The sequence below is a fragment of the Coregonus clupeaformis genome, chromosome 25 (assembly GCF_020615455.1).
Source record: "Coregonus clupeaformis isolate EN_2021a chromosome 25, ASM2061545v1, whole genome shotgun sequence".
NCBI lineage: Eukaryota > Metazoa > Chordata > Actinopteri > Salmoniformes > Salmonidae > Coregonus > Coregonus clupeaformis.
This window is the reverse complement of record NC_059216.1, coordinates 7769797-7789757: the sequence shown is the minus strand read 5'-3', so window position 1 is coordinate 7789757 and position 19961 is coordinate 7769797. Positions and strand designations below refer to the sequence as shown.

At 40.3% G+C, this 19961-nt stretch overlaps 3 protein-coding genes and 1 pseudogene across 6 annotated transcripts; 2 read left to right on the top strand and 2 right to left on the bottom strand.

Annotated features, from left to right (window-relative positions):
- The first annotated feature begins 790 nt into the window (after positions 1-790).
- Positions 791-4429, top strand: noxred1 (NADP-dependent oxidoreductase domain containing 1). Its single transcript, XM_041846976.1, has 7 exons — positions 791-804; positions 965-1125; positions 2879-3081; positions 3175-3355; positions 3518-3672; positions 3785-3983; positions 4179-4429. The coding sequence occupies exons 1-7, from the start codon at positions 802-804 to the stop codon at positions 4372-4374; spliced, it is 1098 nt and encodes a 365-aa protein (XP_041702910.1). The 5' UTR covers positions 791-801; the 3' UTR covers positions 4375-4429.
- Positions 4430-4707: 278 nt separating this feature from the next.
- LOC121539293 (protein TMED8) lies at positions 4708-8512 on the top strand. Of its 2 annotated transcripts, none has more exons than XM_041847672.2 (6): positions 4708-4988; positions 5798-5837; positions 6061-6160; positions 6265-6361; positions 6594-6884; positions 7075-8512. In XM_041847672.2, the coding sequence occupies exons 1-6, from the start codon at positions 4976-4978 to the stop codon at positions 7290-7292; spliced, it is 759 nt and encodes a 252-aa protein (XP_041703606.1). In that variant the 5' UTR covers positions 4708-4975; the 3' UTR covers positions 7293-8512. The 2 variants fall into 2 exon arrangements, with proteins under 2 accessions (XP_041703606.1, XP_041703603.1); XM_041847669.2 differs by having other exon boundaries at positions 4710-4988; positions 5726-5837.
- Positions 8513-12703: 4191 nt separating this feature from the next.
- Positions 12704-13581, bottom strand: LOC121538808 (annotated as a pseudogene).
- A 2146-nt stretch (positions 13582-15727) lies between these two features.
- LOC121539296 (maleylacetoacetate isomerase) lies at positions 15728-19882 on the bottom strand. 3 transcript variants are annotated; one of them, XM_041847682.2, is made up of 9 exons: positions 19608-19882; positions 19175-19226; positions 18998-19065; positions 18815-18895; positions 18530-18655; positions 18195-18270; positions 18046-18098; positions 16046-16095; positions 15728-15928 (listed from the first exon to the last, which is right to left on the bottom strand). In XM_041847682.2, exons 1-9 carry the CDS (start codon positions 19635-19637, stop codon positions 15802-15804), a joined length of 663 nt encoding a protein of 220 aa, XP_041703616.2. In that variant the 5' UTR covers positions 19638-19882; the 3' UTR covers positions 15728-15801. The 3 variants fall into 3 exon arrangements, with proteins under 3 accessions (XP_041703616.2, XP_041703617.2, XP_041703618.2); XM_041847683.2 differs by lacking the exon at positions 19608-19882 and adding an exon at positions 19368-19474; XM_041847684.2 differs by lacking the exon at positions 19608-19882 and adding an exon at positions 19346-19403.
- Between the last annotated feature and the right edge of the window lie 79 nt (positions 19883-19961).

Genomic DNA, 19961 nt, shown 5'->3' with positions numbered 1-19961 from the left:
ATTTCTTGCAGACAGCATCCTAAAAGACATTCTCAGCATTGTGTAATGTGTTGTGGTTGAAATGTATAGATCATCTGCACTTTCAATTACAAGTGATGTGAAGGTCACTTGTGACAAGTAACATGGGGGTGTTAGACTTTTTGCTGATTATGGTTGTTTAGTGACTCTGAAATACACTATAAGAGCATTGGAGACTACAGTCTTATGGCATAATTGTCTATAGTACGAAGCATTTTATTTTATTTTTATGTTTAAATAGATTACTTCTCAATTTTATATTTCTCTTATGTCAGTGTCCAACTATATTACACATTTCACATAAATGTCACTATACTTTTCCTTAAATCCGCTTGTGCTGTCTGGTACTTAAAGTCTTAAATATCATACCCATGTTTGCAATATTGTTTGTAGGCATCTGTGCTTATTTTGGAGATGGCTGATATGATAATTGTGATAATGCAGCCTTTAAATATGCTCTACACCCCTGAGTTGTTTTGGACAACGGTTCAATTCAAAAATGTCTATAACTGTTAATGTAATGGGAATTGTAATGTATGTGATAATAGAGAATATTGTTTATTGTACATAAGTGTACAGTTGATCTTCACAATTTGTATTAAAAGCATGTGATATTCTTAAAAGGGAAATAAACTATTTAATGTCCACTGAAATATCTGGCCTCTTGAGAAGCCAAACGTTATTCCCTTTATAATAATGCTCATCAGTGGAGGCAAAATAAAGAGGACACACCCACGGGTTGGTTACCATAGAAACAGTGGGAACGCTACAAACTGCCCGGAGATGGTAAGTTTGTTGCACTCGCATACCGTTCTTGTGCAAATAATGATACAATATTGTAACCTTACACTGTCATGTCATATACAATGCTACACAATGTGTCGAGTAAACACTGAACGTAAAGCGCTACATTGATTTCATCCCCACCCTTTGCTGAACTTTTCAGACGATGTTGGACTTCACTGTAAAACTGAACACCCTTGGCTTCGAGTGTGGATTAAGTGAACATGAAAAAGAATTATTATTCCTTCGTGCACGTGCTACTGGATTGACTGTATGTGGATGTGTACATGCAGCCTTCTTATGCAAACTTGCATATTCATTGAGGTATGCTTGGAAACTCACAACACAATATCCCACACAATACAGTAGAACACTCTAGGCAATCATTTTGTTAGGCCTACTTAAATATATATACAGTTGAAGTCGGAAGTGTACATACACCTTAGCCAAATACATTTAAACTCAGTTTTTCACAATTCCTGACATTTAATCATAGTAAAAATTCCCTGTTTTATGTCAGTTAGGATCACCACTTTATTTAAAAATCGTGAAACGTCAGAATAATAGTAGAGAATGATTTATTTTAGCTTTTATTTTTTTCATCACATTCCCAGTGGGTCAGAAGTTTACATACACTCAATTAGTATTTGGTAGCATTGCCTTTAAATTGTTTAACTTGGGTCAAACGTTTTGGGTAGTCTTCCACAAGCTTCCCACAATAAGTTGGGTGAATTTTGGCCCATTCCTCCTGACAGAGCTGGTGTAACTGAGTCAGGTTTGTAGGCCTCCTTGCTCACTCACGCTTTTTCAGTTCTGCCTACAAATGTTCTATAGGATTGAGGTCAGGGCTTTGTGATGGCCACTCCAATACCTTGACTTTGTTGTCCTTAATCCATTTTGCCACAACTTTGGAAGTATGCTTGGGGTCATTGTCCATTTGGAAGACCCATTTGCGACCAAGCTTTAACTTCCTGACTGATGTCTTGAGATGTTGCTTCAATATATCCACATAATTTTCCTTCCTCATGATGCCATCTATTTTGTGAAGTGCACCAGTCCCTCCTGCAGCAAAGCACCCCCACAGCATGATGCTGCCACCCCCGTGCTTCACGGTTGGGATGGTGTTCTTCGGCTTGCAAGCTACCCCCTTTTTCCTCCAAACATAACGATGGTCATTATGGCCAAACAGAGGACATTTCTTTGTCCCCATGTGCAGTTGCAAACCGTAGTCTGGCTTTTTTATGGCGATTTTGGAGCAGTGGCTTCTTCCTTGCTGAGCGGCCTTTCAGGTTATGTCGATATATGACTTGTTTTACTGTGGATATAGATACTTTTGTACCTGGTTCCTCCAGCATCTTCACAAGGTCCTTTGCTGTTGTTCTGGGATTGATTTGCACTTTTCGCACCAAAGTACGTTCATCTCTAGGAGACAGAACGCGTCTCCTTCCTGAGCGGTATGACGGCTGCGTGGTCCCATGGTGTTTATACTTGCGTACTATTGTTTGTACAGATGAACGTGGTACCTTCAGGCGTTTGGAAATTGCTCCCAAGGATGAACCAGACTTGTGGAGGTCTACAATGTTTTTTTCTGAGGTCTTGGCTGATTTCTTTTGATTTTCCCATGATGTCAAGCAAAGAGGCAGTGAGTTTGAAGGTAGGCCTTGAAATACATCCACAGGTACACCTCCAATTGACTCAAATTATGTCAATTAGCCTATCAGAAGCTTCTAAAGCCATGACATCATTTTCTGGAATTTTCCAAGCTGTTTAAAGGCACAGTCAACTTAGTGTATGTAAACTTCTGACCCACTGGAATTGTGATAAAGTGAATTATAAGTGAAATAATCTGTCTGTAAACAATTGTTGGAAAAATTACTTGTGTCAAGCACAAACTAGATGTCCTAACCGACTTGCCAAAACTATAGTTTGTTAACTCGAAATTTGTGGAGTGGTTGAAAAACGAGTTTTAATGACTCCAACCTAAGTGTATGTAAACTTCCGACTTCAACTGTGTATATATATATATATATATAGATGAGAAAGGCCTTAACTCTAAAACACATTTTCTTTTTTGTAGAGAAAGCATTGGCCTACCTAGACAATTTGCAGATATAGATACGGTTTTACTGCCATCAAATGTATCTAAAAAAGGAAAAGGTCTGACTGTTGGTGTGCTTGGAGGGGGACACATTGGAAAACAGCTGGTCCAAGTGCTTCTTGAAAAGAATGGCCTAAAACCATCACAAATCAACATTTCCTCCAGGAGGCCTGAAACTCTAGGTAATTGAAAAATAAAATGAAAGGAACAAATGGCATAAACTACAAATATAACAATGTATTGAATGTAATATATTTTCACCTTGTAAATAACAGAGGAATTTGTGAAGAGGGGTATCATGTGTTACTTTGACAACCAGCGATTGGTGGCCTGGGCAGATGTGCTGTTCCTCTGTTGCCTTCCCTCTCACCTACCCAAGGTGTGTGCAGAGCTCCAATCCCACCTGCCAAAGCACTGCCTGGTGTACAGCTTCCTCTCTGCCGTACCTTTAAACAGGTAAAAACTCATTTAAAAGATCTCCAAAACCCTTGTGTTATTGGCAAGAAATATTACCTGCCATTCAAATCATTGTCCCGAAAAAATTTCCTCAAAAACTCATATCTTTGTATAACTCCATCCACACCTGCTGGATTCTATATTATGTTCTGTTTTTTTAAGATTGGCACAGCTTCTTGGTCACAGCTTCATTCTCAAACCACAGTATGAGTTTGTGGCTTGTGACTCTGTCAACATGTGGCTTTCCCGAGGTCATGTGACCATGGCTTTGAAAGACCCAGAAGTAATAGATGCATCCTGTCCTCTTGCCATGAGAGGTTGGTAATTATTGGTGTGGACACTTACTGCATATTTACTGTACGAAATGTAAATGTCTGATGGTATATTCAGACATACAAGATAAGATATCTGATCCATTTTCCTATTTAGGTGGGCTCTGTCTGGATCCAAAGTGGCTGTTTGGGTTGTTGTACAGTCTCTTGAACATGTGCACCGCGGCAAATGTGGGATCCACTGAAGCCCTTGGGCTGATCAATGAGCTGTTCCAGTTAAAAGGTCCAGGCACTGTGGCATTCATCCTGAATAATTTTGTCAATTCCTCCTATGCATCTTCCCTGACGCCAGATGAGTAAGTTTTCATTTTGCACACATTTTGTACAAAGGGTTTTTCTAATGAGAAAAGTTAACTTACATATTTAATGTAACCTGTGTTGAAACTCAAAAATACCCAGGAATAGAATGACAAACATATACTTTTTTTTAACACAAATTAATGATTTGGCTAACTAATCATCATTTTTCATTTGTCTCCCATGTTGTCAAGGTCTTTCCCCTGGATTAATTTAGTTGATGTTCAGTCTAAGGAGACACCATTATCGTGCTTTATATCGAGAAACAACATTATGCAGGATTGCGTCTCTGCTCTATACAATTCAGTAATGGTGGCTCCACTGAAGGGAAAGAAAGAGACTGGAAAACCCAATGATGGAACTGTCTGTCATAACACCAAATCATTGTAAAACATCTGATATTGTGTGATGTTGATTTACTCTCAAACTGTAACAGAGTAAAATAAAGGGATTGAGTATATTTTGTATCAGATCAATTCATTTACTCTGTAAAATGTATAACAATCTCAGGTTATCATCAGGGCATGGACATAAGGATGGGGACCATCCATACATCTATCCATACATCATCAACCAACACCAGGCAATCATTTCTCCACTGCTTTATTCAGTGTTCATCATCATAATCATCAAGCTGTAGGCCTAGTTGACGTGGCTTGGTCTGCACACGAAATCCTGAAATGTATCCCTCAACGAAGTCTTAGTATTCCCAGAGTGTAATGAACATTTTGATTTGTCAGTCACGGTAATATTACTGTACCTGCAGAGGCAAGTAGAGAGAAAACAACTTTCTCACGATTAACATCGTCAAATTCCGCTAACACTCGTTAAATTACGGCAATACCAAAATCTGTTATTTTCTGGATGAGAATTTTTCTGCGCAGTCTGAACGGAGTTTTGACAGATCAGATAACGTTGGCTCGTGTGCTACCTACATTTCCGGAGAAAAACCTGGAACTAGCCAAGCAGGAATACAACAAATCATTATCACATGATTATCTCAGGTAGGTTTTTTATTTAATTACAACTTGTTGACGAGTAACAATATGTCGCATAGATCCAAAGAATGTCAGATGATCATAAGACTAGCTAGCTAGCATATACGAAGGCTATAGCTAGCTAGCATATACGTCCAGCTCAGCAGGGTGCAGTCATTGCTCCGCGGGGACAGCAGCTTGCTACTAACAGCAAAATTGGTTACAAATGTTGAAATTATGTGACCAAAAAGATAGCTAGAAATGTAACTTTGTAACTGCGCGCGCATCAGTCGGGCTTTGACGTTAGCTAGCTAGCTAGGCAGCATCGCATTAGTGGAAACCAATACCGTTCTCAGGGCAGACCTGGTTGTAGCTATATGTTTGAGTCGCGTCGGGAACAATTTTAGCTAACGCTTTTCCTAACCTTAACCTAATTATCATAACCTGCCATGTTAATTCTCCTAACCTGCTGCGTATGTTCTCCTATCCTGTTACGGAAAGTCACTTCTGCTGGTCAAAACCGGAAGACACGCCCTGACAACAGTCTTGGTTCCCACTAATGCGATACAGCATTTTGTTTGTTTCATTCTGTATTTGTTTTTCTTTTATGCATGATCTGAATGCCTTCCAGACATTCTCCTCTGATATGATGGTAAACTGCAATTTAGTGCTAAAGACAAGTGTGTGCGTGTGCGAGAGAGAGAGGAGGGAATACAGTACGCGATTTAGAGCGAGACTGAAAAGTGTTTATGCATTCATTTTAGCGATGGAGAAATTAGAGGCTACATCCGAGCTTCAATCAAGATTGACAGCGTTGTCGGTTTCCTCTTTCCCAGGGATAACGTCGAAAAACTGGGAGACCAATCCGCTAGACAGGTAACTCACCTGTTGCTGATTCCTACTTTGATATTTTGCTTTTTAGCTACTGTACTTCGTTCCTGAAACGTACTATAACTGAATACAATTGAAATGCATCACAAAAATGTTGAATATTTGTAATGCATTGACGGTTTTTATGTATGCCTCACATAGCACAATTGCATTGTTTGTTGAATTGTGATTAGAAATTTGATTAGAATGGTCATCTGTCTGTGTACAGGCTCCAGAGCACAGACCTCTCAAATAACTCCAACCACCCCATAAGCAACCCTGATATGGATGGAACGAATGACACAGAGGGGTCCGACCAGCCAGCTGAGGTAAACATCATGTCTGCCTAAAAAATGACATGGCAATGAAATTAATTGGCAGTAATGAATATACTGCAAGCACCTATAGACTTGTTGCATGTGTGTGTTTTCAGGTTGATCAGGAGGCTCCTGGTGGGCAGCAGGCAATGGGGGGAGATGTTGAGGAGAACAGCCGAAGTGGGAATAGTCAAAACCCTGGAGAGAGAAAAGGTGACACACTAGTGTTTCACAACTACTGACACTTAAGAGAACTCATATCTTTCATCCATGTTCTGATGTCTGTATTGCAATTTACTGATAAAAGAATGATCATACTGAAAATATAAATTTGACAAAGGATCTCTAATTGTGTGATACTCTACTATCACACACATTTTGAACACTCTCTGCTCATGTTTGGTTCCCATGTTGTCCTCACATATGGTCTATGGTTGTGCTCTAGCCCAAATGCCCCCACTAAAGCCTCCCTCCACGTGGACATCCATGGCGATGAAGGAGCTCAAGGCCAAGCTGCGACTGGAAAAGGACAGTGTGGTGACAGTGTACAGAGGAGACATTATGACCGTACATGTGCCCACTGTCCATGAGGGAAAGCGAGTGTGCTGGGAGTTTGCCACAGATAGCTATGACATAGGCTTTGGAATCTACTTTGACTGGACCCCTGTCACCAGCCGTGCCATCACAGTCCACATCAGCGAATCCAGTGATGAGGAAGATGAGGATGAGCTAGAAGGTCAGTAAGCACCTCCTCTTTTGGTTTGAAATGTGTTTAGTTACCAACACATTTTTTATATTTCATAATCTGAAAAGTTTAGGAATATCTTTGATAATAACTGATCTCAGATCTTGTAATTCATCTAACTGCTTCTTATTCATTTAGTTGAGGTTGTTGTCTTGAAGACTATTTGTGTTGTCTCCTGCAGGACCTGTCAACACAGGGGATGTTGAGAAGGGGTCCAAATCATTGGCCAACTCTAACTTAGGGGAAATCTTACCTGTGTATCGTCAGGACAGTCACATGGCAGTGCAAGGTGGCAGTCATGAGTATCCAGGCGAGGGCACTTACCTTCTGAAGTTTGATAACTCCTACTCGCTATGGCGAAATAAGACTCTGTACTACAGAGTGTATTACAGTGCGTGAGGATCCAGTCCACTATTGCATATGAATGTATGACTTTGAAGAATTATGATATCTATTTTTGATTCCATAGAATATGTTAGGGTTAATTATAGGTGCATATATTTTTTATCACAATCAGCTGGTGTTGCTCGCTCCTAGGCTACATTTAAAATGTGAGAGGACAAGAGAATTATGGAGTGGGAATTTTTTTTCATATGTTTTACTATGTTTATAGAGCAAGATTTTACGAAGCTTTTTGTTTGTGCCATGTTCTGGTGTTTAAAAGTTTTGTGCAGTGAGTTAAGGCAAATTGCCCATATTTTCAAGATATATGTTCTATATATATATATATATATAGTATATATTTTATTCAGACACAATTTCAGTGGCGGCAGCAATCAGGAAACACTGATAGAAAGATGATTGCTATGTCAAAAGCTTAAACAGGAGAGATGCTCTATAGAACTGGGAGGTTTTCTTTTTGTGTCTACACATTGTTTGATATCATATAATGTTGGTGTGTACTTGATGTGTCACTTTTTTGCAGAATTTTGTTTTTAAACGTTGTCAACTTGAATTGTATGATAATCCCAATGCAGCATCTAAAACAATGTTCAGTACAACAATTCCATTATTTTTCTGCAAATATTGATTGGAATGAGTAATTATGTTGATGAAAGTATATTGAATGTTGCTCCGAGTCCAATGCAAAGCAAATGGTCACCCCCTGTCTTTTTTTATGACACAAATAAAAGCCATCCCCTATCACAAAAAGCTCTTATGTAATACTGGTTCAATATTTACATTGCCAAATCCCTATTTAGTTTGCTGGTTGTCAGGCGGTGGGTTGATCTTGGTGGACAATCACATGAGACTATTGTAGATACTAACAGATTCAAAATATTTCTGAATGACTTGGATTGTCCCTTTAAAGTAAAATGTTATGCACCGATCTCTGTAAAGGAAGATCATTTTGAGTGTGTGTCTTTTCTGTGTTGTGTAGCTCTGTATGCACCTAATCATGTTCCTAATTTGTTTATAGCCGCCCACATGTAATTCCCTAAAATGTTTGTACCTCATCCATCTGTGTTGTGCATGTTTCCAAAGATATCATGAATTGTGCTGCTAAAATATAAGGCAACTGAAAATAAGTTTCAGCTTTGTACTGTACAGTATGTGTTTCTGTTTGTTATAAGCTTTCCTGAAACGTTTTTTCACAATAAAGAAGAAAGATTCTCTCATTTGCATTACGGTATGTTACATTTCTACAGCTCTGCCTCATTTGCTTCATGGTACCATGAAGTAGTCAAGTATAGAGAGCTTGGTCTAAGCCAATTAATATCAAGGCTTTTGGGGTTTATTACAGTAATGGCCGGCTCTATGTGAAAGCATTGGTGTTAACCTGAGTGCTACCTGAGTGGCCCTGTGTAGCTCAGTTGGTAGAGCATGGCAACGCCATGGTTGTGGGTTCGATTCCCACGGGGGGCCAGTATGATTTTTTTTTTTTATGCACTCACTAACTGTAACTCACTCTGGATAAGAGATTCTGCTAAATGACTAAAATATAAATGCTACATAACCCTCTGAACTGAAAGCATATACACTACATGACCAAAAGTATGTGGACACCTGCATGTCGAACATCTCATTCCAAAATCATGGGCATTAATATGGAGTTGGTCCCCTCCTTTGCTGCTATAACAGCCTCCACTCTTCTGGAAAGGCTTTCCACTAGATGTTGGAACATTGCTGCGGGGACTTGCTTCCATTCAGCCACATTCGGGCAGGTAGCTTTCTCCTGGCATCTGCCAAACCCATATTCATCCGTCGGACGGCCAGATGGTGAAGCATGATTCATCACTCCAGAGAACGCGTTTCCACAGCTCCAGAGTCCAATGGCGGCGAGCTTTACACCACTCCAGCCAATGATTGGCATTGCGCATGGTGATCTTAGGCTTTTGTGAGGCTGCTCGGCCATGGGAACCCATTTTAAGAAGCTCCCGACGAACAGTTCTTGTGCTGACGTAGCTTCCAGAGGCAGTTTGGAACTCGGTAGTGAGTGTTGCAACCAAGGACAGACCATTTTTACACGCTACGTGCTTCAGCACTCGGCGGTCCTGTTCTGTGAGATTGTGTGGCCTACCACTTTGCGGCTGAGCCGTTGTTGCTCCTAGACATTTCCACTTCACAATAACAACACTTACAGTTGACCGGGGCAGCTCTAGCAGGGCAGACATTTGACGAACTGACTTGTTGGAAAGGTGGCATCCTATGATGGTGCCATGTTGAAAGACACTGAGCTCTTCAGTAAGGCCATTATTGTCAATGCTTGTCTATGGAGATTGCATGGTGGTGTGCTCGATTTTATACACCTGTCAGTAATGGGTGTGGCTTAAATAGCCGAATACACTAATTCACATACTTTTGTATATATAGTGTATTTAGAGGTTTTGGAGGATAGAAGTAATATCCTTGGTCATCCAATGTAATTTTGTCTTATTAGCTATAAAGCAAGGGGATAGCCTGCAACTGCTGAAATGACAAGATCACTTGGATAACCGGAATTGTTTAACTCATTCTGAAAATTGAGGCCATGACAGAAAACGCTACAGTATAGGATTTGATCATAAGAGCCAACCTGTCTCACACATACAGAATAAGGCCAATGCTCTTATGGGAGTTTGTCCCATGACTCTCCATTAAGAACAATCATGAGGGAGTTGAGAGCTGATGAAATATCAACATGGTTTTATTTTGAGCTGTTCCCAAACGTAATCAGAGGACGATAGAACGAGGTCACGCGACCCCCATGCAGAAGGGTAAAATGCGCTGCCTAATGGTAAAGATTTGGACTAGATCTGTGCACATAAAGAGAGCAGCCTAAGGAGAGAGAGAGAGAGAGAGAGAGAGAGAGAGAGAGAGAGAGAGAGAGAGAGAGAGAGAGAGAGAGAGAGAGAGAGAGAGAGAGAGAGAGAGAGAGAGAGAGAGAGAGAGAGAGAAGTGAGTGGAGTGATGTGGTGTGGTGTGGTGTGGTGGTGGTTGGAAGAGCGCGCTTATTTGAAATGGAAAAGTGTCACGGTAGCTATTGATAAAAAAGAACATCAAGACGCGCTCTGTGGGATGCACTGTTGAGCGCTACATCCCGAGGGGTTCATGCTGATTGTATGGAGATTGTGACAGCCGGTTAAATGGCGTCCCTTGAGATGGCAAGAACAAGATGTATGTCAGGAGAAGTGCAGTATTATCATAAGGAGACGTATACTTGGAATACGGAGGAGGAATGGAGGGGAAAAGAGAGGCAGAGGAGGTCTAAGAGAGAGAGGGAGGAAGAGGAAGAGGGTGAGATTGAGTCGGTTAAAAATGGCGGGAAAAAAGGAGATGGTTAGTTAAAGAAGAATGGTAGAAAGTATAAGCAGAGTGAGCTGAAGACAGGAAGAGAAATGGAAGTGAATGAGGGTTTCCAGGGTTAGAGTAATGCAGAAGTTGTCATATGCTGATGCAGTGAAGAAAGTAGAGGAAGATGGGTCAAGGGGGAGGGATCTGAGAGGAGTGGTGTGAGTAGTAGATCTGTGCCAGTATAGCGGGATAGGCCAACAAGTGATATATGTTTCAGTAAGATTGGATTTTCAGCGTTTATAGCAACGGTTATCAACTGTAATGCCGGAATGGAAAGTAAGTAGCAGAAAATTGAGGTTGTGGTGGCAGCTGCAGAGAGGTATTTGGGTGTTCAAGACTTGACATCAGAAGAGTTACAGGGTGTGTTAAGTGGTGGTGTCCCATCCTTTCAGGTTGTTGGCCTGAGGTAGGACTAAATAGATTGAAATAGTGGAGTATTTGTTTTAATATTTTTTTGTTTTGTGATTGTAGTGTTAGATGGTAGGGTATTTGTTTTTTTTCAAGCAAAGTATAAGGGAGTTGTACTCCAGTCTAGTAGGTGGCAGTAATGCAACATTTATTGGATGCCAACCACCGTTAAACCTCATCAAAGAAGAAGATCTTTGCACACAGCAACCCTCTAGAGCAGATCAAACAGTTCTTTCACCTGTAGTGGATTTGGCGAGCAACTTGGCCTGGTGCATTTGGGACAATCTTTGTTTTTACATTTTAGTAATTTTAGCAGACGCTCTTATCCAGAGCGACTTACAGTTAGTGAGTGCATACATTATTTTATTTTTCATACTGGCCCCCCGTGGGAATCGAGCCCACAACCCTGGCGTTGCAAACGCCATGCTCCACCAACTGAGCTATATCCCTGCCGGCCATTCCCTCCTCTACCCTGGACGACGCAGGGCCAATTGTGCGCCGCCCCATGGGTCTCCCAGTCGCTGCCGGCTACGACCAGGATCTCTAGTGGCACAGCTAGCACTGCGATGCAGTGCCTTAGACCACTGCGCCACTCGGGAGTACAGATCAAACAGTTTCGCAGTTTCTAAACGACACGCCCCTTTCACCTGTAGTTGCTCTGGCGAGCAACTTGGCCTGGTGCAATTGGGACAATCTTCGTTAACAGAAATCTGTTCAACTTCTCCAAATCTGCAGTTTTGTTGTGGAGAAAAGATGGGACGCCTGACCTCTTTTGTAATCTGGTCCTTTTGTGAGTCACCCCGTCTAATTTTCAGTTAGCTATCAGGTTTTTGGTTGTTTAATTTCTTTTAAAGTGGGCACGCAGCAAACCCCCAATTTGAGCCAACATTATTCCCAATCTTTATCCTTGCTGCAGTTCACAGCAGAAATGTTTTGTCGGTGTCTTGCCCAATATAAGACCTCTGATTAATTCCTTATCTCTTGGAGCAAGTCCAATTGCCAGTGCCACCTAGTTAATGTCCCATTGCCACTGCCCAAACAACTTGTGGTATTCGGTCTTGGGAGAATGGACGTCCTTATCAAGCAAGTCAACCATTTCAATTGATGTTCTGGTTAGCCAGGACGTGAAGCTGCAGGGGATTGGTACTCTGTCAGCCCAAACTAGGTACATTAGACCTACATTCATTCTAATTAATAACAATTGCAAAAATGCCCATATATAAGGTCTATATTGCCTGTTTTGAAGGTGCTTGACTTGGGAGGGAGATTAGAATGCTGACCTTGTCCAAGAGGCAACAGAGAAAGGGAGGAGAGGAGTGTATGGGAAGATTTTGGTCACTGTTTGTGAGATATGGTTTCTAGCTTGCCATTTTGTACATGTTCAATATATACTGAACAAAAATATAAACGCTACATGCAACAATTTCATAGATTTTATTGAGTCACAGTTCATATGAGGAAATCAGTCAATTTAAATAAATTCATTAGTCCCTAATCTATGGATTTCACATGACTGGGAATACAGATATGCATCTGTTGGTCACAGATACCTTAAAAAAAAAATGGGCCTCAGGATCTCATCATGGTATTTACATTTTACATTTTATATTTTAGTCATTTAGCAGACGCTCTTATCCAGAGCGACTTACAGTTAGTGAGTCCATACATTTTTTCATACATTTCTTACAATAACAATTCACTCAGTCATTGTTTGTAAGCCATTCATGTAGTTCATTCAACTTAAACAATGTCCTATGAGACAACACAACTATTCAAGGAAGTAACAACCTTTTTACTCCATCCACATAGCATTTAGTCATTGTGTATGTGCACCATCATTGCCCCAGTGCTGCATACTTTAGGAATGACAAAAGCAGCAATATGATCATAGGTTGCAGGATCAACATCAAGTTCTTTAAAGAACGTATAAACATGAAGTATGATTACAAAAATACATATAGGCAAGCACAAACAAATGTGCAAATGGAACTTCATCCCTTGCGATGACATTTTCCGTCTTGCTTTAGTTGGTTGTTGTATTGTTCAAATCACATTACAATCACACCCATGAAGAGAAGTCGTAGGACCATCAGCAAACTTAGTCCTGCCATGATACCACCTGTCATTATTTTCCCAGATTTCTTGAATCTCATTCCCCATCACTATTATCAGCGCTCCTGAGGCAACGAGGGAGTAGAAAGTCTTGGTTGGGTCATTTGAAATCATGAAGGCCCCATAGGCTGCTATGCTGCCAAACAATAGCCCAGCTATCAATGACATGACACTACCTTTTATCTTGTATCCCATGAATCCCCCAAGGGCTATGGCTGCAGCGTAGCCAAATCCAAGCCAGTCAATTGCCATTGCAGTGCTGGTATCTGCTAATTTAAACGTAAAATAAATGAGTAAAAATGTACGCCTACACTTCTGTGCTCCCTATGAGTTTGTTCGTTTTGCATGGCCCGGTGTCTTTCTGTGCATTCAAATTGCCATCGATAAAATGCAATTGTGTTCGTTGTCCGTAGCTTATGCCTGCCCATACCATAACCCCACCGCCACCATGAGGCACTGTTCACAACGTTGACATCAGCAAACCGCTTCCCACACCGGTTGTGAGGCCGGTTGGACGTACTGCCAAATTCTCTAAAACAATGTTGGAGGTGGCTTATGGTAGAGAAATTAATATTACATTCTCTGACAACAGCTCTGGTGGACATTCTTGCAGTCAGCATGCCAATTGCACGCTCCCTCAAAACTTGAGACATCTGTGGCATTGTGTTGTGTGACAAAACTGCACATTTTAGAGTAGCCTTGTATTGTCCCAGCACAAGGTGCACCTGTGTAATGATCATGGTGTTTAATCAGCTTCTTGATATGCCACACCTGTCAGGTGGATGGATTATCTTGGCAAAGGAGAAATGCTCACTAACAGGGATGTAAAAAAATGTGTGCACAACATTTGAGAGAAATAAGCTTTTTGTGCATATAGAACATTTCTGGGATCTTTTGTTTCAGCTCATGAAACATGTTGCATTTATATTTTTGTTCTGTGTAGTTATTGTGACACCTGTCACATTATGAATGAAACACTGACCAGATACTCCATTCCTCTTGGCATGAATCTGGAATGATTAAAAACGCTGCCTACATAATGTACCAGTATCTTTAATTGTTATTCAACTCTTTCCTCAAAAAGAATGAATCCAGTTTCATCAGCAATACTCCGCTTGTGCCAAGAAAACACTCCAGCCCAGTCGAGCACAACAGCCATCTCGCCCATACTCTACTCAACACCTCTGGGAGTCAGAGGGTGAGTTACAGGGGTTCCAAAGGCAGGGGTTTCTACTAGTTTGCTATGGATTTATCTAGACCTGTCACTACTTTTGATTTTATGAGGCATTTATCCATATAGTGGTCTACATTGTAATTTTTTATTAAATGAAACAGGAAACTAAAGTGTATGTATGATTCACACTTTGCCGATTACAACCTCCAACTCCTCACATCTAGGAGACAGCATTTGCTATGCCTGACAAGACAGAAATCGATGACGCTTTACCTGAGAAACCCTGTATTTGGCCTATGGTAGGCCTCATGCTTGAATATGATACTTTCCAAGTAGGGCATAGCCGCGGGAAGTAGGGGTGCTGAGAGTGCTGCACCCCCCCGATAAATCACAATTACAATATAATTAAAATACAGTACTTGTCGAAAGTTTGGACACACCTACTCATTCAAGGGTTTTTCTTAATTTTTTACTATTTTCTACATTGTAGAATAATAGTGAAGACATCAAACTATGAAATAACACATATGGAATCATGTAGTAACCAAAAAAAGTGTTAAACAAATCAAAATATATTTAAGATTTTAGATGCTTCAAAGTAGCCACCCTTTGCCTTGATGACAGCTTTGCACACTCTTGGCAGTCTCTCAACCAGCTTCATGTGTAATGGCTCTGTTACATTAGGCTTGGATGTCATTAAGTCTTCAGTAACAGTTTTATTGTGGCCACTGAAGGCTGTAGCCTAGCCTAATTTGCTATTTTCCTGGAGGGGGATGTTGATTGTCAGTTATGGTGCAAGTGATTACTTTTTATCACAGTGTTGTCAGGTGTCTGACATTACATTATGGGTCGTTAACATTTTTGTATAGATTTTTTAAAAAGTGGCATTCTCCCCATTTGAGAAATGGTATAGGCACCAGATCTAACAAGCAACATCTGTCCTCTGTTCTAGATATGTTCTCACCAATGTGTGCTATCACATGGTAGAGCTGAAAGCAAATAACTTTCTATCTACATTTCAATTTTTTAAGCATGGTTTAATCAACCGCTGCTTGAGATTAGCTGAACTTCAGCTATTTTACTAAACCAATTATTAAACAAATTGCAGACAGACATTTTCACTTTCCTTGTGTATACCAGTCGGCTGGTATTGGGCACTTTCATGTTTTCTATTGTATTTATCCTCACAAATCCACTATGTTCCGGTGTCATGTTGGGCATATGTCAAGATGGGGGAATGTACTGTATGAGAGGTTAAAATGTACATATTCAAACTCAACTTCTCATCATACAAGTAATAAATGGTCTTAACCCAAACATTCTTTATTTTAGTCTTATTTCAAGTCACGAGATTGAAACCAAATGATTAATATCAAAGCATTTTATTGAAGTATTCAATGATGGTGGCACTACTGGCTCCTTTAGATATCAGAGGGGTTATCATGTACATATGTCAGCAGGTGTGTCTGGTTGGCAAGATGGATGACTCACTTTGAAAGCATCTACCTTCAGTAAGGTTTGGTTTAATCTTTTGATAGTTGGGAACTGATCAACATCCACTTTGAACCTGTTGGGCAAATGTAAAAGTCTCTCTTCATGTGGGTTGTATGTTCAGTGTAAAATCAGTCTCATGCTGTGGTGTTTTTCTGTTACAGTTCTGACTGAATGATGGAGGGTGCCTTACCGTTCAGCATTATAGACTTGAGGGACAAGACAGATGTCAGCCATGGAGATCTAAGAGGTAAACATTATTTAGTTAAATCAAGAATTCCTCAACTTGAAGTGAGGTCTACTGTAGATCAACGTCACACATTCATACTGACTCTACACACATTCACATACAATCATATACAGTGCCTTCAGAAAGTATTCACACCCCTTGACTTTTTCCACATTTTGTTGTTAGTCTGAATTTAAAATTGATTAAATTGAGATTGTGTCACTGGCCTACACACAATACCCCATAATATCAAAGTGGAATTATGTTTAGACATTTTTAGAAATTAATTAAGATGAAATGTCTAGAGTCAGTAAGTTTTCAACTCCTTTGTTATGGCAAGCCAAAATAAGTTCAGGAGTAAACATTTTCTTAACAAGTCACATAATAAGTTGCATGGACTCAATCTGTGTGCAATAATAGTATTTAACATGATTTTTGAATGAGTACCCCACACATACAATTATCCTTAAGGTCCCTCAGTCGAGCAGTGAATTTCAACAACAAAGACCAAAGAAGGGCACCTATTGGTAGATGGGTAAAAAAAAATGCTGATAATAAATATCCCTTTGAGCAAAGTGAAGTTATTAATTACACTTTGGATGGTGTATCAATACACACAGTCACTACACAGACACAGGCGTCTTTCCTAACTCAGTTGCTGGAGAGGAAGGAAACCGCTCAGGGATTTCACCATGAGGCCAATGGTGACTTTAAAACCGTTACAGAGTTTAATGGCTGTGATGGGAGAACTGAGGATGGATCAACAACATTCTAGTTACTCCACAATACTAAGTGAAAAGAAGGATGCCTGCACAGAATAAAAATATTCCAAAACATGCATCCTGTGTAAATATGGTACTAAAAGTAAAACTGCAACAAAAAAAAGGCAAATAAATGAACTTTATGTCCTAAATACAAAGTGTTATGTTTGGGGCAAATCCAACAACACACCACTCTTCATATTTTCAACCATGGTGGTGGCTGCATCATGTTATGGGTATGCTTGTCATCGGCAAGGACTAGGCAGTTTTTTAGGTTAAAAAAACTGAATAGATTAAGCACAGGCAAAATCCTAGAGGAAAACCTGGTTCAGTCTGCTTTCCAACAGACACTAGGAGACCAATTCACCTTTCAGCAGGCCAAATCTACACTGGAGTTGCTTACCAAGACAACATTGAATGTCCCTGAGTGGCCTAGGTACAGTTTTGACTTAAATCAGCTTGAAAATCTATGGCAAGACTTGAAAATGGCTATCTAGCAATGATCAAGAACCAACTTTACAGAGCTTGAAGAATTTTTAAAAGAATAATGTACAAATATTGTACAATCCAGGTGCGCAAAGCTCTTAGACTTAACCAGAAAGACTCACAGCTGTAATCGCTGCCAAAGGTGATTCTAACATGTATTGACTCAGGGGTGTGAATACTTATGTACATTTGATATTTCTGTACATTTTCTAAAATGTCTAAACATTTTCACTGTCATTATTGGGTATTGTGTGTAGATGGGTGAGAAAAATATCTACTTAATCCATTTTGAATTCAGGCTGTAACAACAAAATGTGGAATAAGTCAAGGGGTATGAATAGTTTCTAAAGGCACTGTATGCTGCTGCTACTCTGTTTATCATATCTATGATGCCTAGTCACCTTACCCCTATACAAATCTAACCCTACCACTCCAGTATCCCCCCTGCACATTGTAAATATGGTATTGGCACCAACCCTGGAATTGCCCCTGTAAATAGCTTACCTTGTGTTCTTATTTCTATTTCTCGTGTGTTTTTGTTCTACTTGACTTTTATTTTTTTTGTACTACTGATATTGATGACTGCATTGTTGGGAATGAGCAAGCAAGAAAGTCATTTCACTCTACTTGTGCGCGTGACAATAAAAAAACCTAACTTGAGATACTTAGCTTAACACTGCCAATGTGTTTTTATGTGATGAACGAGTGTCTCCTCACCTCGTCCCCTACGCAGTACTTGCTAGCCGTCTCATTCAGAATGGGCTCCAGGGCTGAGGAGAAACACACAGGGACATGGAGTCAGGCCTGTAATGGTTGTCTGGAGATGAGCTATAGTGGCACGTTGAATGTAAGGCTATTCTAGCCACCTTCAAAACCTCTTTGGATGAAATGCTGCGCCCACTGCACCTTCTCTGCTCCTATCTTCTGTAGCACATACAAATTCTGAAATACAAGATGATCAGACATGACTGAGTACCTCTACAGTCATCATCATCATCATCATCATCATTGTTGCAATGGCTGTTAAACCACGATGTCAGCATGTCTGAGGTTCTGCCATCTGATTTTGCTTTCCTTCAATACAGTAAACCAAGTTTGTTTTGCAAACTAGGTCAGAGATCTGCAGTGGACTGGTGTGCTTTCAATTTGTTGTATACTTTTCTCTCGTTTACCCACTTTCTTTGTGCTGTAATTCACTCACCTGCACAGGCTGGATCCCGGAGGCGATGAGGTCAGAGATCATGCGCACCTGGGCACGCTTCTTTGGGTCTGCAGGGAGAAGCCTGGGTCCTGGTCTGGTCTCCTCAATGTACTGGATCACTGCCAGCTGAGTGTGAGTGGATAGGTCTTATCAATGCTGTCAGTAGTCAATGTTATATTTAGGGAATTTGGAGCTAGATTTAAGAGGTTATCTTTTGACTTTTATCAGCATCTCAAAAGTACATAACTGTTAACAGTGACAAACCAATAACATTATTGGACTCACTGACTGTGACAGGGTGATGCCATCAATTTGGACAGCAGGCACTTGTTGCATAGGGTTTAATGCCTTGTATTGGTCTGTAAGCTGAAATATACAATAGGTACAGTGTGAGGACATTATATCTGATATACCATTGAGGTTAATTACCTCTACCTGATGAAAAAGCATGATGTGTGAGGAAGTTACCTGCTGACCCCCATCTTTGATCAGATTGACTGGGACTTGGTCAAATTCAATACCTTTCAGAGCAAAAGCTGGAAGAAGCAAAGTAGGTTATTTCTTTCCAGGGTCAAAGTCAGACAATTTTCTAATGCTGTAAAATAGGCAGTGATGTAGAAGACTACATAGTCAAAAGGAACTTACCAATTCGAACCCTCCAAGAGCATGAACTCCTGAAATATCCATGAAGAATGGGCTAAAAGGGAGAAAAGTAAATCAGTTGACGTGATAACAATACAATATTATTATATCTTACTAAAAGGGAGAAAAGTAAATCAGTTGACGTGATAACAATACAATATTATTATATCTTACTAAAGTTTGCTCATTTTTTCACCTTTGTTTGAGTTGCCATAGTATTTAGACAGATCAGGCGTTCAACTACTACAAGTTCCTAATGCTACCAAAAATATCTCAGTTTCTGGCGGCCAATAGAATGCGTTCCCAAATACCCTCCCTGTTTTTTTGGTCTATGACTAAGCACTCTCCCAGTATCTTGTCTGCAAATATTTCCACATGTTTTAGTATCACACACGTGTCTACTTGTTGCAAGCAAGAATTGGTACAACGGGCCTACCTTTGTCAGGCAAGCGAGTGAGAGCCGCATTGCAGGTTATAGGTAGGCTAGAGACAAGTAAACTATTATCGTGTTGGTCATTTAAACTGCTTTGACAATGACGTCACAGAATCTACTCTGACTGTTCGATCACGGCTGTCAGTGATACAAACTGGCAATCTTCTCCTTTATCAAGCAGATTATAAATTCCACCGTGTTTCATAAAGGTAGCGCCAACTAATTGTAACAATGTAGCTATTTTCACTTAGTATAAACATTGGCGATAAACTCTGTGACAGACATTACATAAATGAACCAAGTTGAGTGGTCAAAAAGACTGATCCGCGTTTTATCCAATGAAATACTTGCATTGAG

Excerpts from the sequence above, each read along its gene's own strand:
- noxred1 (XM_041846976.1), top strand. Across the intron at positions 1,126-2,878 it reads AAACTTGCATATTCATTGAG|AGAAAGCATTGGCCTACCTA; the intron begins GTATGCTTGGAA and ends TCTTTTTTGTAG. Across the intron at positions 3,673-3,784 it reads CTGTCCTCTTGCCATGAGAG|GTGGGCTCTGTCTGGATCCA; the intron begins GTTGGTAATTAT and ends TTTCCTATTTAG.
- LOC121539293 (XM_041847669.2), top strand. Across the intron at positions 5,838-6,060 it reads GAGACCAATCCGCTAGACAG|GCTCCAGAGCACAGACCTCT; the intron begins GTAACTCACCTG and ends GTCTGTGTACAG. Across the intron at positions 6,885-7,074 it reads AGATGAGGATGAGCTAGAAG|GACCTGTCAACACAGGGGAT; the intron begins GTCAGTAAGCAC and ends TGTCTCCTGCAG.
- LOC121539296 (XM_041847682.2), bottom strand. The coding sequence starts at position 19,637 with ATGCGGCTCTCACTCGCTTGCCTGACAAAG. Across the intron at positions 19,066-19,174 it reads CTCTTGGAGGGTTCGAATTG|CTTTTGCTCTGAAAGGTATT; the intron begins GTAAGTTCCTTT and ends TGCTTCTTCCAG. Across the intron at positions 18,656-18,814 it reads GCATCACCCTGTCACAGTCA|CTGGCAGTGATCCAGTACAT; the intron begins GTGAGTCCAATA and ends ACTCACACTCAG.